Source organism: Schistocerca cancellata, chromosome 5, assembly GCF_023864275.1.
Source record: "Schistocerca cancellata isolate TAMUIC-IGC-003103 chromosome 5, iqSchCanc2.1, whole genome shotgun sequence".
Classification (NCBI taxonomy): Eukaryota; Metazoa; Arthropoda; class Insecta; order Orthoptera; family Acrididae; genus Schistocerca; species Schistocerca cancellata.
This window is the reverse complement of record NC_064630.1, coordinates 429,281,469-429,303,284: the sequence shown is the minus strand read 5'-3', so window position 1 is coordinate 429,303,284 and position 21,816 is coordinate 429,281,469. Positions and strand designations below refer to the sequence as shown.

Sequence of the window (21,816 nt, the reverse complement as noted above, 5' to 3'; positions counted from 1 at the left end):
GCGCCAAGTCAGGGGAATCCAAATAATGTGGCAGCACTTCAGAGCCAAGTGTTTGAATGGCTTCCATAGCAGTGTGAGGGTTATGTTACAGAGGAATGCCATGTTGCCTATCAGGATTTTGTTGCTGGATAGTGTTGTCAAGTCATTGCATTTGTTGGACATAAAGTTGTGCATTCGCTGTTTGGTTCTGATCAACCAATTCATGAAAGATCATGGATGTCTTTGAGTTCAAAATTGCTGTTGTTGAATCTCTTAAACCAACCAAAGGGGCATCTCTCCCTCACCATATACTTTACAAACTTCTCGAACAGCTTCTGTGGTTAAAAAGCAGTAGGTTCGAAACTGCTCTTTTGTGTCAACTTTACATTCCATTTCAATTACCTGAAAACAACAGAATGTATACCAGCATAAAAAGACTAAAAGCACGATTCTGTAGAAAACATACTTTTCTATCGAATAACATAAAACAAACACCAAAAATATTGTATTTTTCACACAAAATTTTCACTTAAAACAAAAGTGAATGAAAAATAAATAAAATGGTACTCATGGTACAATCAAATATCTCTTCCCTCTGATTTTCATTTGCTTGTATATACTTTTATCCACTATTTTCTGTAGTTCCTCTACTTGTAGGTGGCCATTTAAATCATTTTAGTAGGGATTCCCCAATAAAATTTTTATTCGTAACTTCAACTGGAGGTAGTACTGTACACACATGCAGTAGTTTGTTTATGATCACTTGAAACACTGTAATCAACTGAGCCCATATGGTACATTCCTCAGAACAATATGTTCTACACAAACATACAATTTCCTTCATTACTGACTCACAAGCACTCAATTCCCGTTTCCATGCAAGAAATTCCTTGAAACTATTACTCGTGAACTGTGACCCATTACCTGTTAATAACTGCTGGTGTTACCATATATCTATGAAGTATACCCTTAAATAGTTTATTACAGAACCCTTATTTGCTTGTTTAATTGGATAAAGTTTGACATTTAGGCATCTGGCCATAACAATCTGCTGCAGTTAGATCATATAGAGTTGTTGATATTATTGATCAGTTTATATGGCACATTAATGTTATCCTCTTTAACCCTTTGACATTCTTCACGGGTTCTCAATATCTTTCTCACTTTACTACTTAGATTCTTAAAATAAGAGAATTTATTCATAATATGATTAGGAGGATAGATTGCTATTCACCATATGATGGTGGAGATGTTGAGTCAAAACGGACACAGTAAAAAAATGCTGAATAAGTGAGCTTTTGGCCAAAAGGCCTTCTCCTAAAGTAGACAACACAATCATAACTCAAAAATACATGACCACTGTCTCAGGCCACCAAGGCTGGACTGCAAGCAACTGTGTGTGATGGAAGAAGCAGTCTGGGTAGTGGGGTATGAAGGAGGCTGGGACAGAGAGACAAATGAATATCTGGGTAGGGGTGGGGGACTGCAAAGTACTGCTTGTGGGTGCATATAGGTACGAGGTAGGAAGAGGCTAGGACAGCTAGATACAGTGAGGAGGTTAGACAGGAGGAAGTAGAGGAGGGGAACGAGACTAGTGGATGTGTTGGTGGAACAGAAGGCTGTATAGTGCTTGAGTGAGAGCAGTGAAGGGGATAGGTAGGTGAAGGAAGTGACTAAGGAAGGTTGAGGCCAGGAGTGTTATGGGAACATAGGAGATATAGCAGGGAGATTTCCCACCTGCACAGTTCAGAAAAGCTGGTGTTGCTGGGAGAGATCCAGATGGTGCAGACTGTGAAGCAGTTATTTAAGTGAAGAATGTTGTGTTGGGCAGTGTGCTCAGCAACTGGGTGATCCAATTGTGTATTGACTACAGTTTGTTGGTGGCCATTCATGCAGACAGACAGCTTGTGGGTTGTCATGCCCATGTAGAATGCAGCACAGTGGTTCAGTCTGTGCTTGTAGATGTCATAACTGCTTTCACAGGTGGCCATGCCTTTGATCATAAGGGATTGATGCTTGCGACCTGACTAGAGTAGGTGGCAGTGAGAGGTTGTATGGGACAGATTTTGCATCTAAGTCTACTACAGGGATATGAGGCATGGGGGCAAGAGCTTGGGAACATGGGTGGCATAGAGATGGATGAAGATGTTCTGTAGATTTGTTGGGCAGCAGAATATCACTTTGTGGGGGATAGTGGGTAAGATATTCCTCATTTCAGGGCATGATAAGAGTTAGTCAAAACTCTGGTGGAGAATGTGATTCAGTTGCTCCAGTTCTGGGTGGTAATGATTCACAAGGGAATAGTCTTTTGTGGCCAGATGGTGGGACTTGAGGTCATGGGGCTCTGAAGAGGTAAGGTATGGGAGATCTGTTTCTGTAAAAGGCTGAGAGCATAATTTCGGTCTGTGAAGTGCTCAGTGAGACCCTTGGTATATTTGCAGAGGGGCTGCTCGTCGCTACAGATGTGATGGCCATGTGTGGCAAGGCTGTATTGAAGAGAGTTTGTGGCATGGAATAGTTGGCAGCTGGTGAAGTCGAGGTATTGATTGTGATTGATAGGTTTGATATGGAAGGAGGTTGTGATGTAGTCATCTTTGAGGCTACAGGGAGTTGTTTGTAGCTGATGCCTTCAAATGTGAAGTAATGTAGTGGGTGAAAATATAGTTGATCATAGTGACAAGGGAGGAGGTTGTAGGTTTTTAATCTGTTGGACGTTGAAAAAGGTGAAGTTCAGTAGTGGTGAGGCCATGGGTATTAGGGTTGTTAATGTAAAGGTAGTGGAATCAGTAGTGACAAGCAGTGGAACAGCAATGGGCACCCGCATGGCATAATCCTATACCAACCAATTCACGGGCCATTTATAGGAATCCTTCTTAACTACCCACAAATCATACCTCTCATCTGGTTCAGATTCCATAACGACATCTTCATGATCTGGATCAAGGCCAAGGACACACTATCCACATTCCTCTAGAATCTCAACACCTTCTCCCCCATTTCTTACACCTGATCCTCCTCAACCCAACAAGCCACCGTACTTGATGTTGACCTCTGCCTCAAAGACAGCTACATCAATACCTTTTGTGCATATCAAACCTAACAACCACCAGCAAAACCTCCACTTCAACAGCTGCTCCGTATTCCATACCAAGAAGTCCCTTTCAAACAACATAGCCCTTGGTGACCATCACATTAATAGTGATGAGCAACTCTTCTCCAAATATACCAGCAGTCTCACTGAGGCATTCACAGACCAAAATTACCATCCTAAACTTGTACAGAAACAGATTCCCATGCCTTATCTCTCCAGTCACCCACTGCCACCCAAAGTTCCACTGTCCAGCCACAAAGGAGCATTCCCCTCATGACTCAGTACCATCCAGGACTGGAGCAATTCAATCACATTCTCCATCAGGGTTTTGACTACCTCTCATCGTGTCTTGAAATGAGGACTATTTTGCCTGCTATACTTCTCATCCCTCCCACAGTGATATTCCCCACCCCACCAAACCAGCCCAATATCCTCATCCACCCTTACTTCACCCCTGCTCCCAAGCCCTTCCTCGTGTCTCACATTCCTGTAAAAGACTTAGACGCAAGACCTGTCCTATACATCCTCCCACTACCACCTCCTCCAGTTCAGTCACAAGCATCACCTTTACTATCTAAGGCAAAGCTGCTTGTGAAAGCAGTCATGTGGTATACAAGCCAAGATTCAACCACTACACTGCATTCTACAAGGTCATGACAACCAACAAGCTTTCTGTCCGCATGAATGACCACCAACAAACTTGGCCAAGAGGTAACTGGGCCACCTGGTTGCCGAGCATGCTGCCCAACACAATATTCTGCACTTCATAGCCTACACCATATGCATCCTTCCTACCAACACTAGCTTTCCTGAATTGCACATGTGGGAAACCTCCGTGCAATATATCCTACATTACTGTAACTCTCCTGGCCTCAGCCTTCATTGGTCGCTGTGCTTCACCTACCTGTCCCCCGTCCCCTTCCCTGCTCTCACTCCAGCACTACACAACCTTGTGATCAACCAACACACCAACTATTCTCTTTCCTCTTCTCTACTTCTCTCATTTTCCACCTCGTCCCCTGTTCCCCATACAACATCCCGACAGCCCTACTCTATCCCCACCAGATCTCTGCATTGGAATGCATAACTTCAAAGGGTGTCTATTTTCTCTTCACCTTCATAAGCACTTTCCCCTTACATGTTAGTAACCAATCAGTACCTAGCAGTGTTCACATACATATATGTGATTCCACTAATAAAGTTACCATGAACTTAAAGTTATTTGTTTGTAGGGGTAACCCTGTTTTTTGTTTAAGAACTTTCCTTTGTTCCTGGTTATTCCAACAATATAGACTCTGAACATCTTTAAAATGGGTCAAGGATTCTTGTTTCTAATTGTCTCTAAGAAATCCTGGGATACCAAAGATATCTCACTCCCAGAGTTGATGTAATTGTGTACCTTCTTTCCCCAGACATTTCCTTTAACCATAGGTTATGTCTGTTCTTTCTCTAATACTTCATCTTCTTCCAGTAACCATTCCCTCATAGGTACAGCCTGTGTGAAAGCAATCACTTTCTCTGTATATGCGCCAATGATTGCGTCATTACATCCTGGATTCTGACCCCTGTTCCAGATTGTGCCCTGTTACCTGTTATCCTTATGGAATAATTAACCTTTACTATGCCTTGGCTAGGAAGAGACATCCTATTATTTACAGTAGAATTGACAATGTTTGTGGTACTGTGAACAAATGCTTGGGATTGCATATCCTTTAGCACAACGTCTTCTTAATTCCCTCTATCCCTGTTTATGCTGTTAACATGACAGAAGTTGCTTTCGTTTCTTCTTTTCGAGTTTGTTTAGTTACCAGTTCTTCTCATTAGTGTCACTTTGTGATTTTCTCTTTGTATACAATCAACTCTTTCCTTATGTATGCAAAGTGTCCAGGTCCTGGACAAAAGGCAACAAATGGTTAATATTTGTCCATCCTTGGTACCAGATCTTATTCTTGACATAATATGGAAGGTTATGGACTAGTACTTGTACAAGATGGGTCTCTTCCATGAGACTAAATATTTTGATCTAGTGAGATGTCACTCAGTATGCTTCTTGTAGCTTTTCCGTGAACTATTATGATGTTATGGATCTAATAATTCTAATGTCATTTCTTCCTTTGCACTTGTTGACCAGTACTTCCTTTTAAACTTTTCCCGAAAATTGCACCGTGAGTCTAATACCTCCAAATGGGCAGTTCCCCAGTCTGCAGCATCTTCTGCCAGGTAACTGAATGTAAATTTTTTTATTTATTTTTTTTTTTCATATCCTCATCTTTGTTTTAAGTAATTATCTGGAAAATATCCTAAAAAAAGAAATAGGATGTACTACCCCAGCGGTTTGAATTTAGGAAACTTTTTTGATAACCCAATGCAGTCCCCAATTGAAGCTCTTGTAATAAATCACCTATGATCCCACTGTTACCAGTAGCTGACATTTTGGTAAGTTCTAGTTTGGTCTTTTCTAATTCTTCCCCCAACTTTAGATACTCTTTTTGGTTTTACAGTATATTCCCCACAGAATTAGATGTAGTGTTGGGAGATTCAAATTTTTTTGTGTTTTCTCTTTCACTAGTTCCTGGAACTGTTCCTCCAAACTCATCAATGTTTTCTGTGAGTAATTGGTATTTTATTTAACTCTCTACCCTGCTCTAACACCCCCACCTGTCCTCGAATGTCTGAGATTTGACAATTTGATGTCTTCAGTGTGTCATGTACCTCTTCAAATTGCTCTCTCATTTTGTTTATTACTTGGTCACATTGCTGATTTACTTCAGTCTGTTATTCATCAGGCAAATTTGATGTTATTCTTTCTAAACTGGAAATCTTATCACCTTGTGTATTAATGCTAGAAATTGATTCTGTCATAGTGGTTTTAATCTCGATCATCCTCATCTCCAATTTCATAGAGAAGGCTGTTACGTTGTCCCCCACACTTTGTGTGGCCACAGGCATACAAAATTGAACAAAAATAAATATGTAGATTGAAAAGTACTTAAATAACATCACTTTGTATTTACCCCTCTACACCGATTCAATTCTTTGGAAAATTAAACACAAAGCACAAAAAATTTCAGCTCTGGACTGAGTACAGCTCACTGGATGATGAAACAGCTTGCTGCGCTGTGTTGTCAGCAAGCTGCAGGTGTGTAACCATTGTGGTGTGTCAATGAGCTGGGCTGCGGACGTTGTGTGGAGATGGGCCATAGTCTGGTCAACCATCAGCTGCTGCAGTAACATCATGGACTGCAGAGCCAGTTGTAGGCCTCAGACTCAAAACAGGAAATCTTATTAGTCAAACAACAAAGTCTTCCTGTATTGCCATGTCGTATTTGATTGTAACATGATTGTATTTGCCATTGTTGTTTCGGTTTCTATGGACAACAAACTATAATCTTGAACTTCTGTTTTTAATTCAGTTTTCTTAAATCCTTTTTTAGATAGTATTTGAAGTTACTTTTCTCCTTGTAGTGCAGTTTATTCCACTGCAATGCATACGTTTATTCTTCTTTGGTGTTTGTTGTTGATATAGGTCATCATTGGTGACAATGTATTTTCTCAGGTTTTTAATGAAAAGTGCACGAAATCATCTTATTCTCTCTTTCTGTAGCACTGCTAATTGAGTACTTCACCTAGGTCACTATAATGAAATGCAGTGCAGATGATCAGTGTTACATTTCCTATGTGTAGTCTGTAATCCTCCTATGCTCAATGTCAGTAGATTTGCTTAGTAAAATTTCTCTCGGTTGTCATTCTTGATGTTTCTGGGGTCGTCTTGCTGTTTAGTTCCACCTGACCATGTTGCAGAATTCTTCACAGGATTCCATCTCCTTGTGCATGGATGGAAGCTGAAAGAGAGCATTAATTGTCTTCCAAACTACATGAGTGATGTAAATGACTGAAATTTATACCTTCTGACTTAACACTTTCTCTTACAAAAACATTGTTTCTTAATGTGTACTGTCATGTACAGTGCAGGTTGACAGATCTTTTTAAAACTGATGTAGCTGGGATACGATCAAGACAGAACTATTCTGTACACAAGCCACTTTGACAGTCATTTTTCATGGCATTCACTGTAGTCATGGCCTTCTATTTTTCTCCTGGGCTTCTAAACACTTTCAAACTACAGCACACACAGCAGGCACTGACCCTAAGTCAGCATCCTGCCTTTTAGATGTGATGGGTTCAAAACATTCTCCCATCTGCACATATCATTGCAATATCTCCCATTGTGGGATGTCCCAACACTTACCTACTACAGAACAACACGAACATCTTGCGTCATCACGGAAGCCTTGGAATGGGACATGTAATTTCATAAAAACGTCATGTCACACTTCAAAATTTACCTTAGAATAATGTTTCCGGAAAGTTGGAACTCAATCTGGGATAACTCCAGGTCTGCGACTTAAAAATTGTTTCAAATTTATTAAGTGATTTTAATTTTTTTATAGATATCTTCAACTTTTATAGTCCTGTCTTCCTCAGTTGCATGTAATATTACGGTATATTGATAATTTTTACTTAAAACAAGCATTCAGTGCATAGTGCTGTGGAACGTGGAAAAAACCACAAATTGGCGTTCATAAGAAGAAGAACAACACCAAAAATGCAACAGGAGCGTAATATGTAAGAAATTGTCCACACAACCTGCCACTGATGATGCCTTGCAGAAAATAAAGGCGAAATGCGTATAGCACTAAAATTGTGATTTTTATAGTGTTTTCAATGCTGATTTTGCGAAAAATAGTGAAAAAATTCAATCAAGTACAGTTATTTCACAAACTGCTTGCCTTCTTTTAGTTGTTTTCGATGTTTCAGCACCCTAGTGAACTTGAATTTTGGTTTTTAGGTTCTCCATAAACTGTTATTTAGCTGTTTTTATTCTAGATATACATAAAATAAATAGTAATTAGGAGAAACCAGCAGTATTTTCATGTCAGTACCTGTCTGTCACGCTGCCCCTTTCCCCGCCATCACCAAGCAGTGAGCTTCTGCTATTGTCCTTCAGTTCACAGTACCTCTTCACTCTGTGCTGTTCACGTATTGTTGTTTCTAATGCTTTAAAGAAGTGACTGTTTTCTTGTGTTGTGAAGTTGTTTTATGGAAAATGGCTGCCAGAGGATGTATAAACTCACCAGATTGCTTCTGCTACATTTGTGGTAACTATACCATTAAGAAGCAACAAATAAACATTTCCTATTTTGTTGAAAAAATATATTTCGCCTATGTTGGTAGAAAGTTAGGCGATCAAGACAAGCTTTGGGCCCCACACAAAGTTTGTTCAGTGTATGTTGAAGAATTGAAGCAATGGTTTCAACGTAAAAAGCAGTCCTTATGTTTTGGAATATCAATGATTTGAAGGGAGCCCAAAAATCATAGTGATGACTGCTATTTTTGTTTTTGCAACGTACTAGGTTTCAATTTGCAAAACAAAAATGATATTTCTTACCATAACATTCAATCAGCCATTTACTCTGTTCCTCATGGACCCGAAGTACCAATACCCTCTCCTCTAGATTCTTTGGGTGATATAGATGATCACGAGCTATTGGCTCAGCGAGGTGATAGTGAAGAAGACAGAGATTGCTATGATCCTGGCACAACCGATCCCATTTCATTTTCACAGTCTGAACTGAGTGATTTAGTTAGAGACCAAGGCCTTTGTAAAGAATTGGTAGAGGTTTTAGGATCTAGCTTGAAAGATAAACATATGTTGGCTCTGGGTACATCCTTTTCTTGGTATCGATCGAGGGAAAATAACTTTGTATCTTTCTTCTCTTAAGAAGGTGACTTGGTGTTTTGTAGTGATGTTCCTGGACTTATGGCACTTTTGAAACTAGAATATGCTCCTGATGAGTGGAGACTTTTTATTGATTATTCAGAAAGAAGCCTTAAAGCAGTACTTCTGCACAATGGCAATAAAGTATGCTTCTATACCAGTTGGACACTCGGTTCACTTAAAAGAATGTTATGAAAACCTTGAACTGGTTTTAAGCAAACTCTGCTATTCTGACCACAAATGGACACTGTGGTGGTTTAAAAGTGATTTCAATGCTGCTTAGTCAACAGAGTGGCCATACAAAGTTCCCTTGCTTTCTCTGTGAATGGGACAGTAGAGACAGAAAGCAACACTACATAAAAAAAGCTTGGCCCTTGAGAAAAACCTTACTGGTAGGGGTTAAAAATGTTGAGGAAAAGCCTTGTGGATCCCAAAATGGTGTTACTACCACCACTTCACATTAAAGTTGGGGCTGATGGAACAATTTGTTAAGGCATTGCCAGATGAAGGGGAGTGTTTCAGATATCTTTGTGGACAGTTTCCTGGTTTATCCGATGCAAAGCTAAAGGAAGGAATCTTTGTCAGACCAGACATTAGAAAACTAATGACAGATCCCAACTTTGTGGACAAAATGGAAACAAAAGAAAAGGCAGCATGGACATCTTTTAAATTAGTTGTTACTGGTTTCCTAGGAAACAAAAGAGATCCAAACTCCAAGTCAACTGTCGCACACATGCTCAACAACTTTAAGAAGCTGGACTGTAACATGAGCATTAAAGTTCATTTTCTCCACTCACTTCTTGACTAATTCCCTGCAAATCTTGGTAATATAAGTGAAGAGCAGGGTGAAAGATTCCACCAAGACATCAAAGAAATGGAAAGAAGATATCAAGGAAGATGGAACGTCAACATAATAGCGGACTACTGCTGGATAATAAAAAGAGATGCTCCTCAACGAGTCCACAGCAGGAAAAGCAATGAAAGAAGCTTCGACAGAAAGCGAAAGCATTATTACAAGGACTTATGAGCTTAAAGAGAAATGGAAGTGTACTGAAAATGTAGTTTAGAAAATGATTTATAAATAAAATAAGATTTTATAACGTTGGAAAAAAATGTGATAAATTGCTTAAATTTTGTTATTATACCCAAAAATACTCCCTTTTTGTGAGAAAACCTGATGTGATAGAAAAAAATGGATTGCATTTTTGAAATCAGTGCTGAAAAGTACATAGTAATCAGTTGTTTTGTTGGTTGGTCTAATATCTTTTCTGCAGACCTATGTTATCAACTTTTCTTGTGGCGTGCCGACTGTGAAACTCAAAAATACAAGCATTGTTTTAATAGGATTTGGCTGTACTTGTCCAAGCTGTCACATGCTTCTATAAGCATCATGTTCCTTGTGTGGCTATTGCTCTGTAATAAGTGGGGTTTTCACTTTTTTACATTTTGGGACATTAGCTAGTCATTAATATTTATGTTAATTTCAGTAGGGGTGAGTCAACTGCTTTGAAGCAGGCTTCTTTTTCCCCTGAAATTCTTGTGTGGAACCTTGATAATTATTTATGAAGGTCTGATTTTCCTTTAAATCGTTGATTATCTCATAGAACTCCTTCACCAGCAGTTTATTTTCTTATGGTGGAAGCCAGCCTGCTGCAGTATGAGGTGGCATTCAGTTTATTGTGTTGGTGGTTTAATATCAGTCTCTAAGGTTTTTTTTTAAACATACATACATACATTAATCCTTGTTCCATAGATCATGAATACAACATTTCGCAATGATGTGGAACGTTCACTTTAACATAAGTTTTCTTTATACAAATTAATTAATTAATATTTTTTTAACAGTTACTATCTAAGAATTCATCTACTGAGTAGAAGGAGTTGTCATTCAGAAATTCTTTTAATTTGCTTTTAAATGTTGTTGGCTATCTGTCAGACTTTTAATACTATTTGGTAAATGACCAAAGATTTTTGTGGCAGCATACTTCATCCCTTCCTGTGACACAGTGAAATTTCATGTAGTGTTGTAGCTACGCACTTCACTGTTATTTTTGAATTGGGATGCGTTATTAATGACAAATTTCATAAGTGAATATACCTATTGCGAAGGTACTGTGAATATCCCGAGTTCCTTAAATAAATGTCTGCTAGGTGATCTTGGGTGGTCTCCAGCTATTATTCTGATTACACACTTTTGCGCAATGAATACTTTCTCTCTTAATGACAAATTGCCCCAAAATATGATGCCATTTGAAAGCAGTGAATGAAAATAGGCATAGTAGCCAATTTACTGACATGTTTATCACCAAAATTTGCCGTAACCCTAATAGCATAAGAAGCCGAACCTAACCGTTTCAGCAGATCATCAATGTGTTTCTTCCAATTCAATTTCTCATCAATGCGCATGCCCAGAAATTTTGAGTAGTCTGCCTTAACAACAGACTTCTGTTCATAGTATATTTATCAATGGTGTTGTGCCATTTACTGTACATAATTCTATAAATTGTGTTTTCTCAAAATTTAGTGAGTCCATTTGCAGAGAACCACTTAATAATTTTCTGAAAGACATTATTTGCAATTTCCTCAGCTAATTCTGGATGTTGGCTGTGATTACTATACTTATGTCATCAGCAAAAAGAACTAGCTTTGCACCTTCGTGAATGTGGAGTGGCAAGTCGTTAATATATGTTAAGAACAATAAGGTACCCAAGACTGAACCCTGTGGGACGCCATTCTTGATACCTCCCCAGTTAGAGGACTCTGCTAGTTTTTGCAAATGGTACTGTTAATTTCAACCTTCTGCATTCTTCCAGTTAAGTATGAACTAAACCATTTGTGCACTGTCCCACTCATACCACAATACTTAAGCTTATCTAAAAAAAAAATTTCATGATTCACCCAATCAAAAGCCTTTGAGAGATCACAAAATATTCCAGTGGGTGATGTTCGGTTATTCAATGCACTTAATATTTGATCAGTGAAAGCATATATAGCATATTCTGTTGAAAAGCCTTTCTGAGAACCAAACTGACATTTTGTTAGTACTTCATTTTTACAAATATGTGATGCTACTCTTGCATACATTACTTTTTCGAGAATTTTGGTTTAAGCTGTCAGAAGTGAGATTGGGCAGTCGTTGTTAGCATCAAATCTATCCCCTTTTTTATGCAATGGTTTAACAATACCGTATTTCAGTCTGTCTGGAAAAGTGCCCTTCCAGTGAGCTACTACATATGTGGCTGAGAATCGTACTTATTTGTTGTGAACAAGCTTGTAGAACTCTGTTGGAAATGGCATCAATTCCATGAGAGCTTTCACTTTTAAGTAAATTTATTATTTTCTTAATTTCTGTAGGAGAGGTGGGTTGAATTTCAATTTTATCAAATTGCATAGGTACTGCCTCTTCCATATACTGCCTTGCATTTTCTAATGAATAGCTGGATCCTATTTTCTCTACAACACTTAAAAATGATTATTAAAAATGTTTCCTACTTCTGACTTCTTGTTAACAACCTTTTCATTGTGTTTGATAGAAGTACAGTCTTCTTGTGCTCTCGGTTGCCCTGTTTCCCGTTTAACAATATTCCAAATTGTTTTAATTTTATTATCAGGTGTGCTAATCTCAGACATAATGCACATACTTCAGGTCTTTTTAATAACTTAATACAGTGCAGTAGTTTTTACAGTGTTTCACCGTTTCGGGATCATTACTCCTCCTGGCTATAAGATACATTTCTCTTTTCCGTTTACAAGACATTTTTATTCATGACTTTTTATGTGGTTTCTTACAATTATGTTTCACTGTTTTCTTAGGGAAACCGTTTCCAAATATACTCACAAAGGTATCATGAAATAGGTTAAATTTTAAATTAGCATCTTGTTCCTTGTACACCTCATCCCAGTCTGACTGTTGCAAACTGTCCCTAAAATTTTGAATTGTTAAATCGTTAATTGGACGCACTATTTTGGAAGACTGTTTTGCATTACTGTATGGAGCTATATCATATACTGTTACTAGCTGTGCATCATGATCAGATAGACCATTCTTAACAGGAAAATTTTTATTTGATTAAATTTGTCTTGGTCTATGAAAACATTATCTATCAGTGTTCTGCTTTCCTGTACCACCCGAGTAGGAAAATCAATAACTGATGTAAAATTGAAAGAACCAAGTAATACTTTGTCAAGCTTCCTATTGGACTCTTTCAGAAAATCTACATTGAAATCCCCACAAACAATAATTTGCTTTCCTCTTTCTGACAGATATCACAACAAAGAATCCAAGTTTTTCAAAAATAGATGAAAATTTCCCAATGGGGGACCTATACATGGCTACAATTATAAAAGTGCCATTATTTAATTTCAGCTCACACGCACATGTTGCTCTACGCAAAAACTTTTAATTTCCAAATTTTTCACACTATGACAGATTTTAACATATGGCAACACCACCTCTCTCCATAGTGTCTCTACTTACATGTGCTGAAAGCTTATATCCACCTACATTTACCATTTCCATACCTCTGACTATATGATGTTCAGACAGGCATAGTACATCTATTTCATCCTCAGTTCCTAAATCTTCTTAACAAACAAGCTCATCTACTTGGTTTTTTAATCCCCTGATATTCTGATGCAATATATTAACATTATTTTTCACTGTGCTTTTATGTGAATCTTGTGACATACTAACATTATTTTTCACTGTACTGTTATGATAATCTTTTGATATTTTCACATCTCTAGTACCTGCCTGTCTGAACTTCTCATTAACCTTAATTTCAGGCAATGTAGGGTGATTGGGCACTGATCTTAGTCTAAAAAAGTGCTTCCATGAGTTTCAGTACCCCCCGCCCCTATAAAGATTTTGCTATCATCCCAGCCAGTTTACTCTTCCCTTTCCTACTGAGATGCAGGCCATGTGTTGTAAAGTCCCACCTACCAATACCATCAACAGAAGCCAAACCTATGCCTGACAAAGTAGCTGCCCGAAGCAGTTGATCTAGCTCCATATTGACCCTACTGACAGAGCTGTTCAGTTGGGGTCATCATGCCACATGAAAGCAAGAACCAAGCCAAAATTTGTATGGTTCGTTGCAGATGCTATTTTTACCAGGTCACACTCAGTATTGTAGCCCTGATCCCTATCAATACTGTTTCCCACTCCACCCACTACCACAACATGATCCTGCTTTGTAAAACCCTTGCGCAATGATCCTACATCCTGTGTCACTTGGCTAAGACATGCACTGGGCTTGAAAATACTTGTGACCTAATTTTTCCTGCAAGATCTGGCCCACCTCTCTTCCATGGCTACTACCTAACAACAGAACTTTCCTCCTACTTTCTCCTTTTTGTGCTACATTTGGTTTCCTAGTTTGTCGAGTGCTGACTACACTTACATCTACTTACATCACTTACTCTTCCTTAGCTGGCTGATGTAGCAAGGCAAATCTTTTGTTTGTGCCAATGATGAAACTGTCAGATATTATTCTCTTTTTCTGTGGCCCCTGTTCCTTGCTACCACTTCCCACCTGTCTTCACCCTTCTCCCCCCTTAATCTCATCAGTTCCTCCCTAGCACTATCCAGTTCAGCCTGAGGAGCTCTAATCTTCCCTTGCTGTTCTGCCATTTTCCTATCCCTTGAACATAATCTGCAATGCCATGGAAGAGACCCATTTACCTCCCTGATTCCCAAGCCACTACATTCACCCCAATCTAACCATTCTCACTCATGGTAGTTTACAAAATTTATCTAGGCAATAACAGTAACATTCTGTTAACTAAAGATCACAAGAGTCACTTAAGTTATGTGGAACACTAATACAAGTGTATACAATTAATATAGTAATGCAATGCAGTTAAACTAACATTCAAAATTGCAAAGAAGAGAGACTATTCAATAGGTTGTAGGATCTTCAGCAGCTTTGCCTGGTTTTAAGACAGAAATCACTTTTGCTTTCCTTAAATGTTGTTGTGTTTTTCTTTGAATGTAACAGGTACTACATCCTTTTGCTATCAGGAGGATGGAGCACCTCTCTATTATATAGACAGATATGACATTAACTGAGGAAATGGAAAGATTTCACTGACTGCCTTATCCAAAAGTTTTTTAACCTTTTCCTCTCAGCTTTCTTAAAATTATTCCGGTACTTGTGCATAAATTGATCATTTCCTGTGCTCACATTGTTTCCTGGTAGTTGCATGTGTGTGTTGGTATAGGTATCAGCTAGATGACTACAGATATTTGAGGATCTTGTACCCTACCCACCACTGACCACATGGGCTTACCAAACCACTCCTGTGTGTAGCCCTTACACAGAGGCTAGAAAGCCAGCTCATACCATCCAGCAGCACCATCTCATTGCATGACTTGTATACAAAATGGAATCTTTGCCAAGCAGCGTCTTGTTAGCACTGTGAGTGCACAAACTATGCACTGAATATTTCGTGTCAACCACTGAACAATAAAGCCGACATTTGAATGAAAGCATATCATGACAAACCTAATCCAATTGACATTTCTGACTCTAAATAGGTTGAAGTAAGTATCCTGCATTGATGGTTATCGGGCCCAGACTACAGTGGAAGACCACTCATAACAGCAAGATAAGCACCTTGCCATATGTTTTAAAAAGATATTTCATATTTTATCTGAATGTGCACATAATGGTGTTTACCAGTTGGTCTAAGGAGATGGAGGAGATGCAGGTGTTCTGTTGCTTTCTCTCACGATGTTATTAAAATCTACCTAAGCCACTTGTCAGCATATTGTCAGCAACCTGCTGATTCTTTAAAGAATCAACCACCCATGTACAAAACAGCTTCAAATGTTTGATTAAAAATGAGTTGCCATATTAAATATCTGCTTTAAGCAGGTAAGTGAGAAAAAGTTTAGGAGAGGTTTGAAATTATGCTTAAAGTTTGTTAGAAGTCACTAAACACTCTCATCATGAAACACTGGGTGACTTACACTGCATTTTAAGCAAAAGCTAGTTTATTGTGCATTATGTTCATGATGTCATGTCTCCTAACTAAAACTACTTTATCCATCTGATACGTGCATCAGTGTGTGTGTGTGTGTGTGTGTGTGTGTGTGTGTGTTTGTTTGTTTGTTTGTTTGTTTGTTTTGAGACACTGCAAATGTGTTTTTTGTATTTACAGGATCCAAATTCATCTTTAGGACTCGACCTTCATACAAAGCCAGGACTTCTTGCTCATCAGTTACCACCCAAACCAAAATCACATCAGTTTCTTGTTAGAACATTTTCTTCGCCTACAAAGTGCAGTCATTGCACATCATTGATGGTTGGTCTCACCAGGCAGGGTGTAGTGTGTGAAGTTTGTGGCTTTGCATGCCACATTGGATGTTGTGAAAAGGTTCCAGCTATCTGTCCAGTTCCTTCAGACCAGAGTAAGTATTTCATTGGTCTAGTTACATAAGGATTTGCTTATGTGAGTCTTTTGTCTTGTTTGTTAATAATTGTTTTCTCTCTCTCTTTTTTATTTTTAGCAAAAAGACCTCTTGGCATTGATCCTACGAGAGGTATAGGAACAGCCTATGAAGGGTATGTTAAAGTTCCCAAAACGGGAGGAGTGAAAAAGGGCTGGATTCGTCAGTTTGTTGTGGTTTGTGATTTCAAATTGTTCCTCTATGACATATCACCTGACAGAAATGCTCTTCCCTCAGTTTATGTTTCTCAGGTTTTAGATATGAGGGATGAGGAATTTTCTGTGAGTTCAGTCAGAGATTCGGATGTCATTCATGCAACAAAGAAAGACATTCCTTGCATTTTCAGGGTGAGTTACATTCCCACCTTTTATTTTTTTTTTTTTTTATTTTTTATTTTTTTTAAAAATAGAAGAGCAGCACTCAAAATAATGGATCATTGGTGTAAATATTGTGAGTCCGACACACCTATTTCAAATAACTCTCTTAATATTATTTCAATTATTATTCATAAATTGTGATTATAAAATACACACATTTTTATTTTGATTAAAGATATTTTTCTTCTCTTAACTTAGTGAAGAACAAATTACATTTCATTAGTATCTGTTGATTTGCCTTTGACAGGAAAACTAAACATATCACTGGATTTCTTGATGTTTCAGATAACTACATCACTTATGGAGCCTCCAGGGTTGAAAAATCATACACTAATGCTGGCAGATACAGAGAGTGAAAAAACTAAATGGGTTGTTGCTTTAAGTGAACTTCATAGAATACTGAAGAGGAACAATTTACCCAACAGGACAGTGAGTGATGACCAGGATATCTTCTGATTGAATTGTTATTGCCCCACTGTCAGTTCATTAGTGGCTGTAGTGACTGAGATCTTAACGTTACAATCACTGAATTAGCAGTAGCTTCTTTTATTACACACAATGTTTTCAGTTATTACTTCAATCATCTACAAAGTAATATACAGGGTGTATCAAAAAGAATCATCCACTTTTTAAAAAATCATAACTATTATGTTATTCGATATATGTGCATGAACAATGTACTGTTGGAAAGAGCGTACTCTCGAGTTTTACATGGTTCCCGCTAGGTAGATGCAGTATGCGCCCACTTCAGTTCTAGTAAGAATGGTGTTGGGACAACAGCATGCATTTTGTGTTCTACATTTTGTGCGGTGTGGACCAGTAATAACTGTTCAGCATGACTTTCATACTAGGTATGGTGTGGATTCTTCTACAGCACAGTGCATTAGACAATATCATGAACAATTCCGAGAAACTTTTTTTAAAAAGGCAAATCATGGGGCCATCCCCTAGTGTCTGACACTTGAAGATGACAACCAACAATGTGTGTTCTCAAATTTTGTTCTTGGCAACATAGAAAATGACAGTTTTCTTCCACACCTAGTGTTTACTGACGAGGTAACATTCCGTTCAAATGGAAAGGTGAGCCATCATAATGTGAGAATATGGGGTACAGAACACCCACATAAAGTTTACAACATGAGAGGAACTCTCCAAAATTTAATGCGTTTTGTGAAGTTCCATAGGAAAAGGTGTGTGGTCCATTTTTCTTTGTCGAGAACACTGTTACAGGAAGCACATATCTCGATATGCTTGAGAACCTTCTTTTCCCTCAGTTGGAGACTGATTCGAATGACTCCTTTATCAGTAGGATGGAGCCCCGCCACACTGGCATCTGAGAGTGTGGGAATTTTTAAATCAAATTGTTGCTGAATGATGGCTCGTTCACTCTGGACCAAAGGATTCGGCCTTACATTACTGGCCTCCAAAGTCACTAGACCCGAGTGTATGTGATTATTTCTTGTGGAGGTTTATAAAAGACTCCATGTCCCCAGTTAACCCAATTTTTTCACTTCTGTAAATACTATACAATAGAGGCAACATAAAGGTAATGCAATAGAAGCACAACTGCGAGAACGGTGGCTTAGGTCTTTTTTCTTGATGCGGCATCCTCAAGATTCGCCAAAATTTTTCAAAATTTAATATAGCATCAGGATTCCATAATATTGCCTAATACATAAATTATAATAACAAAAATAATCAATTTTTGACAAGACAGTGTAATTGTATTGATAAAAAAAATTTAATTGGGAAGACAATCAATCCGTCTTTCCTTCTCATTACATCTGGGATGTCCCCTGACCTGGGGTTCTGGGTGACTTTTCCAAATCGTACTCCTTTTTCTAAACCTCTCCAACCCTATTCCTTCACCCCTCTTCCTTCCCCTTCAACCTTTCTGCCAGAAGAAGGAGCTGCTGGCTCTGAAAGCTTGCATACATGAAACCAATTTTTATATGTGTGTTCTCCTGCCAGCACCTAATACAAAAATTGTGCATTTAGTCTAGGTCACCTTCTGAAGCAACAACAGTTGGGAAGAGAATCTTCTTTTAGAAAGAGAATGACTGTTTTTATTATTATTATTATTTATTCATTTAGGCCTCAGGTCATGCAAACGTATGATGTAGTACATAGTTCATTTATGCCAATAGTTACATAATTTTTTGCTAGTTTTTACTTTGAGAACAGTCAGTTTCACTTTGAGTCTTGAAGTTGTGACTTAAATCTTTTCTCCTCCTCCGCCTCCCTTCTGTTTCGTCTACAGAGTCAGCATTGTCATGTGGATGTTGAAGCAGTGTCAGTGTCAGTTGGGGCCAGATACCATTCCTGACTCCACTGACAGAGCTTGTATCCTCTCTCTCTCTCTCTCTCTCTCTCTCTCTCTCTCTCTCTCTCTCTCTCTCTCTCTCTCTCTCTCTCACACACACACACACACACACACACAGGCCTCTGTATGTCTGCTTGTGTCTGTATATGTGTGGATGGATATGTGTGTGTGTGCGAGTGTATACCCGTCCTTTTTTCCCCCTAAGTCTTTCCGCTCCCGGGACTGGAATGACTCCTTACCCTCTCCCTTAAAACCCACATCCTTTCGTCTTTCCCTCTCCTTCCCTCTTTCCTGATGAGGCAACAGTTTGTTGCGAAAGCTTGAATTTTGTGTGTATGTTTGTGTTCGTTTGTGTGTCTCTCGACCTGCCAGCACTTTCATTTGGTAAGTCACATCATCTTTGTTTTTAGGTATATTTTTCCTTCGTGGAATGTTTCCTTCTATTATAACTATATATAACACAATCTGGCACCACAACACCCTAATTCAGTAGTTAACCTTTCCTCCAAACCTCTCTCGCAATCCGAAACCTCTGTCCTATCCAAAGGCCTCACCTTCAGCCCCACTCCCAGATTCAACCAAACAGCCCTCGTCAAAGATTTACTGTCCTACACTCGTACTCTCTGCTGGAAGTATCACTTTGCCACGAAGAAAAATGATCCTAATCCTACCCCTAATGATCCAACTCCCCAAGACACTATCCAAATTGAACCCTGCCTGGAACAGTTCCGTCCTCCGTCACAGCAGGACCCACCTCCTCTTCCTCAAAATCACCCTCTCCAAACCTTCCAGGAATTTCTGACTTCCAGCCTTGCCTCTCAATCCTTCTTAAAAAACCTTAATCCTACTCCCAACATCACCACTGCTGAAGCCCAGGCTATCCGTGATCTGAAGGCTGACCGGTCCATCGTCATTCTTCCGGCGGACAAGGGTTCCACAACCGTGGTACTTGATCGTCGGGAGTATGTGGCTGAGGGACTGCGTCAGCTTTCAGACAACACCACATACAAAGTTTGCCAAGGTAATCCCATTCCTGATGTCCAGGCAGAGCTTCAAGGAATCCTCAGAACCTTAGGCCCCCTACAAAACCTTTCACCTGACTCCATCAACCTCCTGACCTCACCGACACCCCGCACGCAGGGTTGTTGATTCACTTTATAAGAAGTACCAGAAATTAGTTACACGTGGTGACCTCAGTATTAATTGTGTATACGATTGATCAAGAAAAAGGGTGTTGGTAGATCTCTTAAATTCATATGATCTGATGCAGACCCTTTCTGCAAATACGGTGCAGGGGAACAGTAGCACAGCCATAGACAATATTTTTATTCATTCTTCATTATGAGATGGGCATTCTATTAGTAAAAGGGTGAATGGCCTTTCAGATCATGATGCACAAATTTTAGCACTAAAAGACTTTTGTACTTAAACATATGTCACATATAATTACAAACTATGTAGGAAAGCTAATCCAATGGCAATAGAGAGTTTTCCAAACCTTGTCAAGGAACAAGAGTGGCAGGATGTTTATAGCGCGGATAACATAGATGACAAATATAATGCTTTCCTTAACACATTTTTCAAGCTCTTTGAGAGTTTCTTTCCATGAAAATGTTCTAAATGGTGTACTAGCAGTAAAAGGCAGCCTGGGTGGCTGACTAGTGGTATAAGGATATCATATAGAACAAAGTGGGAATTATATCAAAATGTTAGAAGTAGTCACAATCAAGTTACAGTAGCCCACTACAAACAGTATCGTAAGGTGCTTAAAAATGTTATTAGGAAGGCAAAGAGTATGTGGTACGCAAATGGAATAACTAATTCGCAGGATAAATTTAAAACCTTATGGTCAGTTGTGAAGGAAGTGTCTGGTCGGAAGCACAAGGTCGATGATGTAAAGTCAGTTTGTAGTAAAAATATTTCTGTTACTGATAAATCAGATATATGTACAGTATTTAACAATCACTTTCTGAGCATTGCTGGGGAATTAAATAAAAATTTAGTTTCTACAGGGAATTATATAAATCTCTTGACAAACACCTTTCCGAGATTGATGTGTGAAATACTCCTTCGTGATACAGACAAGGGAGGATATTGATTCAATCATTAAATCACTAAAGACTAAGGACTCTCATGGATATGATGGGGTGCCTAGCAGAATATTAAAGTACTGTGCTGCACATGTTAGCCCTGTACTTAGCCATATGTGTAATGTTTCCTTTAGGAATGGTCAGTTTCCTGAATGATTCAAGTACTCAGTAGTAAAATCGCTTTATAAAAAGGGAGAAAGGAATAATGTAGACAATTTAGACCTATTTCTGTGCTGTCATTGTTTGCTAAAGTTATTGAAAAGGCTGCGTATGTAAGGATAATTGATCATTTTATACCACATAATTTGCTATCTAATGTACAGTTCAGCTTTAGAAGTCATTTAGCAACTGAAAATGCTATATTCTGTGAGGTACTAGATGGGTTAAGCAAAAGGTTTTGAACACTAGTTTTCTTTACTTAGGCATTTGCTTGTGTTGATCACAAAATATTTCTCCAGAAGTTGGACCATTACAGAATATGGGGAGTAGCTCACAGTTGGTTCACCTCTTACTTTAGCAGCAGCCAGCAAAAGATCATTATTCACAGTGTTGAGAATGGCTGTGATGTGGGGTCTGAGTGGGGTACGGTCAAATGAGGGGTGCCCCAGGGATCAGTGTTGGAGACACTCCTGTTCCTTATTTATATAAATGATATGCCCTCTAGTATTACAGGTATCTCTAAAATATTTCTGTTAGCTGATGACTAGACCACGGATTTTTAGGT

At 38.7% G+C, this 21,816-nt stretch overlaps 1 protein-coding gene across 1 annotated transcript in view; it reads left to right on the top strand.

Moving 5' to 3' along the window:
• The window catches only part of LOC126189006 (serine/threonine-protein kinase Genghis Khan), a 372,927-nt gene that overhangs the window by 253,459 nt on the left and 97,652 nt on the right, over nucleotides 1–21,816 (top strand). Inside the window, exons 20-22 of the mRNA XM_049930817.1 lie at nucleotides 16,014–16,263; nucleotides 16,363–16,649; nucleotides 16,965–17,108. Of these exons, the coding sequence (XP_049786774.1) occupies nucleotides 16,014–16,263; nucleotides 16,363–16,649; nucleotides 16,965–17,108 (681 nt within the window). The remainder of the gene's footprint in view (nucleotides 1–16,013; nucleotides 16,264–16,362; nucleotides 16,650–16,964; nucleotides 17,109–21,816) is intronic.